The sequence below is a fragment of the Ochotona curzoniae genome, unplaced genomic scaffold, assembly GCF_017591425.1.
Source record: "Ochotona curzoniae isolate NIBS_2020 unplaced genomic scaffold, NIBS_Ocur_1.0 scaffold_4701, whole genome shotgun sequence".
Lineage (NCBI taxonomy): Eukaryota > Metazoa > Chordata > Mammalia > Lagomorpha > Ochotonidae > Ochotona > Ochotona curzoniae.
Window position 1 is genome coordinate 74859171 of NW_024467122.1, and position 12736 is coordinate 74871906.

General features: G+C 55.8%; 1 protein-coding gene across 2 annotated transcripts in view; it reads left to right on the forward strand.

Moving 5' to 3' along the window:
- BLM (BLM RecQ like helicase) overlaps positions 1-8064 on the forward strand; it is a 59264-nt gene extending 51200 nt beyond the window's left edge. The window contains exons 17-21 of one of the 2 annotated variants that reach the window (XM_040969550.1): positions 15-214; positions 635-827; positions 2974-3115; positions 4829-4984; positions 7831-8064. In XM_040969550.1, coding sequence (XP_040825484.1) covers positions 15-214; positions 635-827; positions 2974-3115; positions 4829-4984; positions 7831-7984 — 845 coding nt within the window. In that variant the 3' untranslated portion in view covers positions 7985-8064. Of the gene's footprint in view, positions 1-14; positions 215-634; positions 828-2973; positions 3116-4794; positions 4985-7830 lie in introns of both variants that reach the window. The other variant, XM_040969549.1, reaches the window with a different exon arrangement.
- Positions 8065-12736: the final 4672 nt, after the last annotated feature.

Genomic DNA, 12736 nt, shown 5'->3' on the forward strand with positions numbered 1-12736 from the left:
TGCCTTCTCGTTAGGGAGCAAGAGTGCCAAGATACAGTCGGGCATATTCGGCAAGGGCTCTACCTACTCACGCCACAACGCTGAGAGACTCTTTAAAAAGCTGGTCCTTGACAAGATCCTGGATGAAGACTTATATATCAACGCCAATGACCAAGCAATCGCCTACATCATGCTCGGAACTAAAGCCCAAGCCCTATTAAGTGGGCACTTAAAGGTATGGTATTCTCAGTGTTTTTTTTTTGTTTTATTTTTTTTTATCTTGCAGTGAGCAGGCCAGAATATGTTACTACAAAAACTTAAAGATCCTGAGTTCCCACAGGCTGAGCTATAGGAACACATTCTGTTTGTCCTTTCGAATGAGGTTTTACAAATTGAACCCACTTAATTCCCATCTGTCAGAGTGAATGGGCAAACAGAACACTCTGTCTTCACGTGCCAGCCAAGACAGTGCTTATCCAGGCTGTCCCGAACATGGCACCTGCCCATGCAGATGGCGTGTGTGTGGCTACTTTTCCCAGCTCCCTGACAGGACAGGAAGACAGAAAAACGTGTGCATAGGGGCTTGAGGGGAAGCCCCTGCCAGGGTCCGGCCGCGCGCATATTCACTCCTCTGATTTTATCCTCTGTCACTAAGGTAGACTTCATGGAAACAGAAAATTCCAGCAGCATGAAGAAGCAAAAGGCTTTGGTGGCCAAAGTCTCTCAGCGGGAAGAGATGGTGAAGAAGTGTCTTGGCGAGCTTACAGAAGTCTGCAAGTCGCTAGGGAAAGTGTTCGGGGTGCACTACTTCAATATCTTCAACACTGCCACCCTCAGGAAGCTCGCAGGTAAGCCCCGGTGTGGCTCCTGTCTCAGGGACCTACTGGAACCAAGCTGGAGGACTTGTTTCTGAGTGAGAACTATGTCTCGGTCTGCATATCTCGAGTATAGACTCAGAGGTAATGCTTTCAGATACCGTGATTGATAGATGGGGCACAGGGCCAGTGTTGTGGTGCAGTGGATTAAGATACCATCTGCAACACCAGCATCCCATATGAGTGCTCATTTGAGTTCCGGCTGCCTCACTTCCTATCCAAGCTCGCTGCTGATGCACCTGAGAAAAGCAGTGGAGGATGGCCCCAGTGCTCGGGCCCCTGGCTTCAGCCTGCCTCAGCCCCAGCCATTGCAGCTAATTGGGGAGTGGACTACTGACTGAAAATTTTTTTTTAAGTTATATTACAATAGGGTGTGTGTGTGTAATCACTGTTCAAATCTGTGGTCTAATTTTAATACTGTGTTCTAAAGCCAGATGCCAAAATGTGCATGAATGAAATCACTGAAGCCAGGGGCCCTAGCTATTGATGTGGATCACCTGCCAGCCTCCCCACTCTGTGTGTGTGTGTGTGTGTGTGTGTGTGTGTGTGTGTGTACGTGGGCAAAGGCCCAGGTCCCCGTGGAGAGATAATGCATGTGCCACCCGAGCCTGACCGTCCTGACCGAGGCTCTGCTGCATCTCCATGTGGTCCCAGCCACTTGCTCGTCCAGGTGGTCTGAGATTCGGGGAGCACAGCCCAGACCCAGAGCAATAAAGGCCCCAAGTTGCTCCCAAGGTTGCTGGCCCGTGAGGGAATCCCTCTGCCTCATCTGCCCTCAGCTGCTGGGAGACAGAATCCTGGGGGTTCAGTTCCGACCTTGTTTAGGGGGAGTCCCCTGTGACTACTTGTTCAGGCGTAAACCTTATCTTCATCCCTGAGTTCATTAAACAGTCCTGGGTATCTAATCCAAGCGAATGGACTTAGGCATTCGGAAGGACTCGCACTCAAAACCAGGCTCTTTTAGATTGTCTTCTCCCTCCCTCGCTGTCTTTGTCCCATGTCGCCACTGGTGGTACCATGACTCACAAAGCATGTTCGACATCTCCCGCTGCTCTCCTGGTACTTTATTCCACGTGTTGAATAGGCGTCCTGGGGCTCAGACCGGGGAAAGAGTTGCAGTGAACAAGATTGCGGCGTCCATGCCCCACACAGGTGGGCCCAGGCCAGGCATGAGCAACACAGCAGGGAGACCAGGCTGCTGGGAGGGGCTCACAGGAGGCACCCCAGGTCTCAGGAACCAAGTCTTCGCCACCTGCTGCATCCTCAGGTCATGTGACACCCTGGTTGTGCTTTCCCTCAGAGACAGACAGAGCCTCTTTCTTCCCGCCCCACCTCAGCTTTCTTGCCTTCCCAGTCATTTTCTTCATGCTCATCTCCGAGGAGAGCCAGGCATTTTCTTCCCCTAGTACCCTCCCGTCTCTCCTTGGCTGTCGCTGCAAGCCTCGTGTACCCTCGCTTGGTGTTCACGTGTTCCTAAACCTACAGATACTGACCTCTCCAGACACAGCATGGGTCCCCGCAACGCTGCCACCAGCCCCTCCAGAAACCCCTGTTCTGTCACAGCCTGTTTGTTTCCTAAAGTTCTACCCTCTGTTCAAGCCAACACTCAGGGGCTGTAACTTCCTATCCCCATAACCGTGGCTCCAGGCAGCCCTCCCAGCCCAGTCCCTAAAGCGTGGGCACATCCACCCGCCGCGACCTGCTCACTCCTGGGGCTGCCACCAAACTCTCAACTCCCTGTCCTGCCAGTCCCACTCCTTTGCTGCATCCATCCCCAAACCTGTCGGGCCATGTGTCTGCACAGGATGTCCCAGGGAGACTGCAGGCAGGTCCCTGCATGGGCCAGGGCAGTAACAGGGCAGTGTCCTCCTTAGGCGGGACAGGCAAGCCTGGGGTGCAGGGAAGAAGGTGGAGCTGGCAGTCATGATGTTCTCAGGTAGTAGAGGCTTAGCCAGACATGGGTGAGGCAAGCAAGAGCAGGGTCTGCCTGTGCCACACAATCACAGTGGCGCCCTCAGGGCCTGCCTTCTTCCCAGCTGCTGACTTGGCCCCCATGCCCAACGTGCTGGAGGGGCGAGCATGCACCAATTGATATTTCCGGGTTTATGTCTTTGCACAGAATCTCTGTCTTCCGATCCTGAGGTTTTGCTTCAGATTGATGGCGTGACTGAAGATAAGCTGGAAAAGTATGGCGCAGAAGTGATCCCGATATTGCAGAAATACTCCGACTGGACACTGCCAGGTTTGGAATCCAGCCCAGGGTGTGTCTGCCCATGGAGCAGTCCACCCCCCTGACCCGTGTCATTCTCGGGTTGTGTGCCTATGCCAGACCCTCAGCAGGTGCTAGAGGCCCTGGGGGGTGCCAGTGGGTGCAGAGGTTGCTGGTTCTGGTGAGGCCAGTGTCCAGAGAGTCAAGAGCCCCCAGGGCCTGTCCCTCCAGGACCCGCAGCAGCCAGCAGCATCTTTTTTCTGAGAAAGCAGCACATCATCTGTGGGACCATCCACAAAGCTCATGGTACGCTTTGCGCGTTTTGGGAAAGTGAGCGTGCAGTGGGAAGGCTGCTGCGTTTCTGTCCCTGAAGGAGTGTGCCCACATGAGGGCATCGGTAGCCTCCCTGGTTTTTATGCCAGCCAGCCAGCCAGGAGCACCTCCAAGACTGAGCCTCACCACTCAACCACACTGAGCCCCGACCTAGAGAACTGAGAGCTGAGAGCAGTGTGGTCCAGGAGACTGTGGCCCACAGGCAGGCCAGCCCCACTCCAGGCTACGGGTTGCTCAAGGCTGATGACAAGCAGTGTAGAGACGAGTGAGGGCTTCAAGTGTAACCACGTCTCTCTCCCCACTTAGTTGTCCTTTAACAAATTGCTGAAAAGCAGGGTTTTTACAAATTCTTTTATTTGATCATTATCCCTTTATAAAAGCCTTGTAACAGGAATGGGCATTTTAGCCCAGTCCCAGCCCAGTCATTACAGGCCTGTGGGGAGTGGCCTGGTAGTCCCTTGCACTGTTTGTATGTCTTTGTGCCGCTCAAAAAAGAAAGAAAAAGAGAAAGCCTTGCTCTAAATGCACTTGGCAGTGTGGTTAGAGCCGTAGGCCATTGAGTCCTTGCCTGGACGCAGCTGTTGCTGACCCAAGTTGGGACTGCTGCTCTGTGGAAGCAGCCCACAGGCCTGGTGGCGCTGCACTCATTGCCACCCAGGGATGGCCTTGGCAGGCCCTGGGCCACGAGCTCGTCCACTTTTGTGCCATTTAGTCCTCACAATGCCCATTTTCCAGCAAGAAGAGTGAGGCTTTTTCACTAATCTCAGTCACATGGCAGGGGGGTAGTGCGAGAGCTCCACAGCCCCCCAACGGGATCAGGATTGGGATGGCCCACCACGGGCTCCTGCCATGCCCCTGCAAAGGGCTTCCCCAAGTCAGTAAGGCAAACCGAACCACCCAGGTGGTGGAAAAATGAAGGCCGGGTTGGTTGCCGCCCACCCCGCCACACCAGGATCCGTGTGTTTAGATACCAGGGATGCACATAAAGAAGAGAGCTGTGTGCCCAGGGCTTGCCTGCGGGTGCTGTCCTGCAGGCCGCTTCCTGTGTGGGGAGGGTGGGGAAGTGGCTCCTGTCTGGTGCGTGATCTCCAAGGAACTGTTCTTTTGCAGATACAGTAGAGATGCATCTCACATTTCTGCACCAGGCCTCGAGTGCCCAACCTTGGGATGGCACCCAGTGGCAGCAGGGTGCCTCTCATAGATTGTAAAACAATGAGTTCTGATTCCCTCTCATGAAAAACAGACCATTGAGCATTTGGGGCCCCATGCGGTGTTTGGTCCCTGCTGACTTTGGAAGCTGGCAGTGGCTGAGACTCTTGGCATCAGCTATGCCCCACTCCCCGTATCTATGTGAAGACCCCCAGCCTGATCAGTAATCTTGTGCTCTCTCACCTGCAGCTGAGGAGGGGTCCCCACAGACGAGTCCATCCAGTGGCAGGAGCGCCCCTGAGGCGCAGGATGAAGACACCCCTGTGTCGTCTCACTATTTCGCAAACTCGGCCAGGAACGAAAGGAAGAGGCGCAGGATGCCTACCTCGCAGAAGGCCAAGAGAAGGAGAACCAGTTATGGTGGACACCCGGCGAAGGGGTATGTCCCATGGGGCTCAGGAAAGGCACAAAAGGCAGTGGGGTCCCCTCAGGCTTGCTTCGAAGCAGTTGTTGAAATAAGCCACTAGTAAACATTGCCTTCCGTTAATGGAGTGATGACTAAGGCTTAGTGTGAGACGAAAGCGTCACCTCAGATGTTGCAAATGCGAGTGTCTGCTGCTAACCAAGTGCCCTGTGACTCATGTGTTCTCGGCTGCAGAAACCCTCTGCAGCCGCAACCCTACCTGAGGTGGGTTTTTGTTGGCTTTGGATAACTGCCCTTAATAAGGTTTTTCCTCCTACCAGAAGTCAGCGGCTAGCTGAGTTGGTGACAGAGGCTTCAGTGTCCTTGCTCCTTTTGAGGCACTTGCCGCTCCACTTCCACAGCAGCGGGGTGTGGTGCATGTCCCTGCCCTGCTGGGGTGACGGGGAGAAGCAGCCTTTCCAGCCTGGACACAAGGCGCCCCATAACAGGGCCCCGCAGGCTGGGACACAGCTACTGAGGGCATGTCCCCATGGAGTGCCTGTCCTCACCCCACTGCAGGGCCCCCCGGGCTGGGACACAGCTACTGTGGAGGTCCCCACAGCATTCCTGTCCCCATGCCATTGCAGCACCATGGTCCTGGGAACCTACAGGTTGCAGGGGATGCACTTGCAAGAGCCAGAACACTAGCCCCCAGTGAGCTTCTGCAAGCTGCTGTGTTTGCTGCTTCCTCTACTCCCCCCCCCCAACACACACACACAAGGTAATAAAAATAAAAAGGAGGGCCCGGCGCGGTGGCGCAAGTGGTTAAGTCCTCGCCTTGCACGCCCGGGATCCCATATGGGCGCCGGTTCTAATCCCGGCAGCCCCGCTTCCCTTCCAGCTCCCTGCCTGTGGCCTGGGAAAGCAGTTGAGGACGGCCCAAAGCTTTGGGACCCTGCACCTGCGTGGGAGACCCGGAAGAGGCTCCTGGCTTCGGATCGGCATAGTATCGGCCCGTTGCGGCTCACTTGGGGAGTGAATCATCGGATGGAAGATCTTCCTCTCTGTCTCTCCTCTCTGTATATCCGCCTTTCCAATAAAAAAAAATAATAAAAAAAAAATAAATAAATAAATAAAAAGGAGAAAACTGAGTGAGGGAAGAGAAAAGGGAACGAATGTTACCAAACTATCGTTTGCCTAAACCCAAAAGCAGGCATCTTATGTGCTAATCCTGCTGCTGAGGCCAGCAATGCAAGGCCTGGGTAAATGTTAGTTTAATTGCATGGTTTTTAGTGCGCAAGTGGCCAGCTGGTTTTCCTGTGCTTCAGAAAATTCTTGTTTCCCTGTGGCCTACACAGTGCTGACAGCCTGGGAAGGCATCCGGGCCACTCCCCTGGGGTGCTTAAGAATGAAGCAAAGGCCCGGGCTAGGAAACACTGGCCAGGCCAAGCTGGGCCCCAGCCTAGTCCTGGCGTGCCCACAATCCTTCCATCAGGCCAGGAGGTCTTCTCCCAGAGTGAAGCAGGTGTGTGCACGCGCATATGTCACTGACAGCTGACGGGTTCACTTTCTTGACCCACAGAGCATCCTCTTTGTACCTGGGCCTGTTCTCCCAGCTCTGCAGGCCCTGCCCAGCAGTACTCAGCCTTCCCGCAAGGTTGGAGTCCCTGTGGGCTCTTGACAGAGACCTGGCATGCACGAGCCACTTGTGTCCTGGACCCCAGTGACGGGGGCAGCTGGTTGCTGGCGGGTCCCTATAGTAAATCGGCATGCACGGCAGGTGTTTGCTTGCTTCATTTCTCAGGGAAGCTGGAAGCTGCAATCACCTCTGCCAGCCTGCAGGAGGCTGCCCCAGAGCAGGAGTTTTCAATATGGGGAAACCAGGGAGGCGTTAGCCACAGGCTAGGGTGGTGAGACCCTGGGCCCCAGACCTGGAGGTGGAGCCACCTGCCGCTGGCTGCCAGGTCCCTGTAAACATGCCACCTGGGGAACTTCATTTGTCTTTTGTCTTATTTGGGGGAAGTTGGTTGAGGGAAAAGAGTGCTGAAGGCTTGTCACTGGCTGGTCCCTGTGGTTAAAAGGCAGTTGAGGCAAGAGCTGGCAGCTGCCCGTTGTGAGATGTGGCCCCAACAGAAGTGGCCAGGGCCTAGCAGCATAGCCTAGTGGCTAAAGTCCTCTCCCTAAACGCACCCACCAGGATCCCATATGGGCACCGGTTCTAATCCCGGCAGCTTCACTTCCCATCCAGCTCCCTGCTTGTGACCTGGGAAAGCAGTCGAAGACGGCCCAAAGTCTTGGGACCCTGCACCCGCATGGGAGACCTGAAAGAGGTTCCTGGTTCCTGGCTTTGGATTAGCACAGCACTAACCGTTGTGGTCACTTGGGGAGTCAATCATGGGATGGAAGATCTTCCTCTCTGTCTCTCCTCCTCTCTGTATATCTGACTTTCCAATAAAAATAAATAAATCTTTAGAAAAAAAAATAGTGGCCAGACCTGGGGGCAGGCCTGTGCCCAGCCTTTTCCTGGCCTGAGGTTGACCAAGAGGGGACCCAGCCCTGCCCCTGCCGATCACTCAAGGGTACCCTGTGTCTGCTTGGCTGCTTGCTCCCCACCATGCAGGTGGGAGGAAGGTGGTCACTTCCTTTGTTTCGGATCATGCGAGTGGGGGTCGGCAAGAGGGGCCATAGCAGGTGGGGGTTGAGTGTGGGTCAACTACAGTCACAGAAGGGAAAAGCAGCGGTGGTGTTTTAGAATGACACCTCGGGATCAGGCAGCGGAGGCAGAAGACAGAGCCACTTGGCAGGTGGCCAGCTGGGATTCCGCAGGTTAGAAGAGATGGCAGCCACGTAGCTTTTGGTGACTTTTCTTCCTGTCATTTCAGGGCGTCAACAGCACGCAGGAAGCCAGCTTCCAAGGCCAAGGTTTCCTGCGCAACCCCGAGGGACTCCCACACACCTGCACATAAGCTGGGGCTCATGGCCCCGCCCAAGCCCGTGAACCGGCCCTTCCTGAAGCCTTCGTTTGCCGTCTGCTAATACCCAGCTCACTGCCGCCACTGGGAGCAGAAGCTGCTGCCACCAAGGGAGAGTTCCCCTCTTATCCAGTAATCTGTAAATAAACGCTCAGGGTGGTAGTTCTTATTTTGAAAATAAATGTCTTTTTAACATAAGCCTGTTGTGGCTGCCACTTCTCTGAGCAGCTGAAGTGAGTGACAGCAGGTCCTAACGGACATGACACCAAAGGCAGAGATGGGGCCAGCAGAGGATGCCACATGGCCCCAAATGCATGAGGATCAGAGATTGCTCTCCCGCATAAGAGCATAGCTGAGCCCGCTCCAGGAAAGGCAGCTACACAGCCTGCCTGCTGGTGAGACTGTCACCTATCACTGGCTGCTAGCATGGGAGGCCTCCGCACGGGGCTGGCGTCACTCAGCATCTCCTGCCAAAAGATCAATCACCTGGTGGCCCGCAGTGAGGAAGTGGCCAGCAGCTTCCCCTTTACATGGGGTGCAGTGCCTGGGCTGCAGAACTGAGGTGGATCCCATCCCCGCCTGGGGAGCCAGCCACTGTGGGGTCGACAAGGACACACTCCGCCTCCAGGGCTCCCCAGGGCTTTGGTGGGGCAGAGGCCCTGTACAGATCCCACACTTTCCACCACAGCCCTACACAGGTCCCAGCAGGAGCCTAAGCCCTGTAGGCCTTGGCCTTGGCCACAGCAGAGCAACTGCCAGTTGCCAGGTCGGGCCCCACAAGCAGCTCCTGGAAACACCAGGTTGGAACAGGCCCTGCCACCCCTGCCTTTGCCCAGCCCCAGTGGCAGCCATGCAGCAGCGCCCCCGTGGCAGGGCAGGAGCAGTGGGAATGACCGAGCTGCCCTGGGCAGGGCCCGTGTCACACTGAGCATCCCCTCAGGAGCCCCTGCACTGCTGAGAGCTGCTGGCATGGCTGCTGGTCGCCTGCACGTGGGGCCCCTGCCGCCACCACTCTCCCCCCACACACAAGCACAGAAACTCCTGGGCTGTCCTCTCCCTCCATGCTTGCTGCCGTCCGGGAGGCAGGCCAGAAGAGTACTCTGTAAGACAAAGAGTAGAATCTAGAGAGGTTACGTAACCCCCAGATGCGCACAGCGAAGAGGAGGTGGTAAGTAGGTGACACATATCCATCAGCACTGGCCCTAAAGAATCCCCGCCTGCCACACTGCTCCAGTTCCAACTGCAACCCTGGGGCCCCTGCCATTCCAGCTGGGAGCCCCACCCCGGCTGCTCCAAGGCCCTGCTCTCCCTGGGGCCCTGTGTGTCTCCTTTCCCGGGCAGTAGAGCCTCTCCCAGGAGGCCCCCTCTGTATCCCCGGCTCCTCCTGTGGCTCTGTGCAGCTGCCTGGCTGGGTGGGGGCAGGCAGCAGCCCTGAGCCTCCCACAGCCCAGGGGGCCCCGCTGGCAGAGACTACAAGGAGTGTGCTGCAGTGGCCAGCATGTCCAGCATCCATATCTCCCTGCAATGCAGCTGCTTTGTCCCCCACCCAGCAGCTACGACTCAGAATGGAATGCCAGTGCACCCACACACTTCTGTCAAGGTAGGGGATCAGGGGCGCCACCCCTGGGGAGGTTCCTGGGCTCCATTCTGAAAGCTGCTTTTCTATAACACCCTCACTCCCCAAGGCGCTCCCTTGCCTCACGCCTACTGGCAAGAGACCCAAGAAAGGTGGGCGCAGGACCCTTGCCAGAACTGGGGCTGGAGCCGGGTCAGGGTTGACCCAAAGGCTTAGGCTGCTGCTTCCTGTCCCCCCAAGGAAGACAGAACAAATCAAGTGATTTATGCCCAGGGAGGGCATAGGCCCCCCGGAACAGGGCCTGAACCAGGTCCATGGGACTGGCCATGTGTCAGCAATGGAGCTGGGGGCCTTACTCAAGAGCATGGTTCCCCTCAAAGCCACAGAGGACAGGTCACCTCTGAGGGTCCCTGACACCACCACACACACATACAGGCCACAAGCATGTCACCCTAAGCATGTGCTGGTCACTGATGTGCCTGCCTCCCCCCTTGAGAAGACTGCCTGGGCTGGCAAGGACAAGGGCGCAAGTGGAGGTTGGTCTCTGTCTCCTGGCCCACCACACTGAGCTTCCACCCCAGCCACAAAAACCCTGGACCGTGGCACTCACCCTGGCCACAGCCTCAGCTGCCAGGCCACCAGTAAAATCACAGTCTCTCTTTTCTATCTGCTTAAAATTACTAGAAAAATGAGCCGGATGCCGTGGCCTAGCAGCTAAAGTCCTCACCTTGAACGCTCCGGGATCCCATATGGGCGCCAGTTCTAATCCCAGCAGCTCCACTTCCCATCCAGCTCCCGCTTATGGCCTAGGAAAGCAGTCGATGATGGCCCAAAGCCTTGGGAACCTGCACCTGCACCTCCTCCTCTGTGTATATCTGACTTTGCAATAAAAAATAAATAAACCTTGGGCCCGGTGCGATGGCACAGTGGCTCAGTCATTAAGGTCCTCGCCTTGCACGCCCGGGATCCCATATGGGCGCCGGTTCTAATCCTGGTGGCCCCGCTTCCCATCCAGCTCCCTGCCTGTGGCCTCGGAAAGCAGTCAAGGACGGCCCAAAGTCTTGGGACCCTGCACCCGCGTGGGAGACCCGGAAGAAGTTCCTGGCTTTGGATCAGCATAGCATCAGCTGTTGCGCTCACTTGGGGAGTGAATCATAGGATGAAAGACCTTCCTCTCTGTCTCTCCTCTCTGTATATCCACCTTTCCAATAAAAATAATAATAAAATAAATCTTTAAAAATAAATAAATAGGGCCCAGCGCAGTGGCGCAAGCGGTTAAGGTCCTCACCTTGCACGCCCGGGATCCCATATGGGCGCTGGTTCTAATCCTGGCAGCCCCGCTTCCCTTCCAGCTCCCTGCCTGTGGCCTGGGAAAGCAGTCGAGGACGGCCCAAAGCTTTGGGAACCTGCACCTGCGTGGGAGACCCGGAAGAGGCTCCTGGCTTCGGTTCGGCATAGTATCGGCCATTGCGCTCACTTGGGGAGTGAATCATCGGATGGAAGACCTTCCTCTCTGTCTCTCCTCTCTATATCTGCCTTTCCAATAAAAAAATAATAATAAAAATAAATCTTAGAAAAAAAAAAACAAACAAAAAAATCTTTTTTAAAAAATACTGGGCCCGGCGCAGTGGCGCAAGTGGTTAAGGTCCTCGCCTAGCACGCCCGGGATCCCATATGGGCGCCGGTTCTAATCCCGGCAGCCCCGCTTCCTTTCCAGCTCCCTGCCTGTGGCCCGGGAAAGCAGTCAAGGACGGCCCAAGGCTTTGGGACCCTGCACCCGCGTGGGAGACCCGGAAGAGGCTCCTGGCTTCGGATCGGCATAGTATCGGCCCGTTGCGCTCACTTGGGGAGTGAATCATCGGACGGAAGATCTTCCTCTCTGTCTCTCCTCTCTGTATATTCGCCTTTCCAATCAAAAAATAATAAAAATAAATCTTTAAAAAAAAATACTAGAGAGAAGATCTTGAATCTTCTGCTTCACTCTTTAAAATGCCTGCAACAGCCGGGGCCAGGCCAGGTGGAAGCCAGGAGCCAGGAACTCCATCCCATCCAGGTCTCCCATGTGGGTGGCAGGAACCCAAGTACTTGAGTCATCACCTAATGCCTCCTGGGGTACGCACTGGCAGGAAGCTGCCGTCCAGAGCTGGAGCCAGGAATCAAACTCCGGTACAGAGGACAAAGGCCCGTTTTGAAATGCAGTTTCCGCCTCCAAGCTTCCTGGAATTTCAGCCCCGGCCTGCAGTAAGGCATTCTCCTTCCAGCTTAGGCTACCAGCTGTAAGAATGACAGCAGAGAGTCCTGGCCTTCCCCCTGGGTGGGCTTGTGGCACGAAAGGCCTTGCGCAGAGCAAGCCATCTCAGGACAACCCCTTGCTGTGTCCCATGGGGCCTGGGCCACAAGAAGCAGGATGGCCATTCCCAGCAGGCTGGAGGCAGAGGAAGCCCCGTGGGAGCAGGGCAAGTGTGAGCTGACAATTCCCAGGCCTGGCCAGCCTGCGGGTTCAGCGAGGTCACATTACCATCCAGGCTCGCCTTTGAGCAGTGTTGGCTCCTGGTCGGTAGGCAGAGGCCACTGTGTGGTATGGATTGTAGGGGACTTCTGGCCAGGGCACAGGCTCCAGGGACCGATGCGCAACGGAGGAGGGGAAGTGTTCTAAAAAAAAAAAAACAGAATTTCCGGGGCCAGGGTTGTGGTGCTGAGGTTTAAATGGATGCCTTGGAACCCTGCACCCACATAGGAGACCCAGATGAAATTCCTGATTCCTGCTTTCAGATCAGCTCAGCTCCAGCCATTGCAGCCGCTTGAGAAGTGAACCAGCAGACAGAGGAGCTTTCTCTATCTCCTTTCTCTATATATCTGCCTTTGGTGGCTCGGACATGGTGACTAAGGAACAGGCAGCATGGACCTCCCTAGCCCAGGCTGCTGCACCGCTGGCACACGAGAAAGAAGTCGGTACTGGGCATGGACCAAGTCAGGAGGGTCAGAAAATGCCTTTAGTGGCCTCCCCAGGCTGGGCGAGAACACGCACAGCAATGCACTGGAACCAGGACTGGTGGCATGCTGGGCCAGCAGCCTAAAAAAGCCAGTGCACAGCAGCTGCCCGGGCCAGGCCACAGCACGGCTGTATGTGCATCAACCGGGGGCACCCACAGATGGTTGCAGGTGTCACGAGCCTGGCGGTCATCACATGTGGTCTTCAAACACGTCAGAATCTCTGATCTCAGAGACCAGGACCCGTGG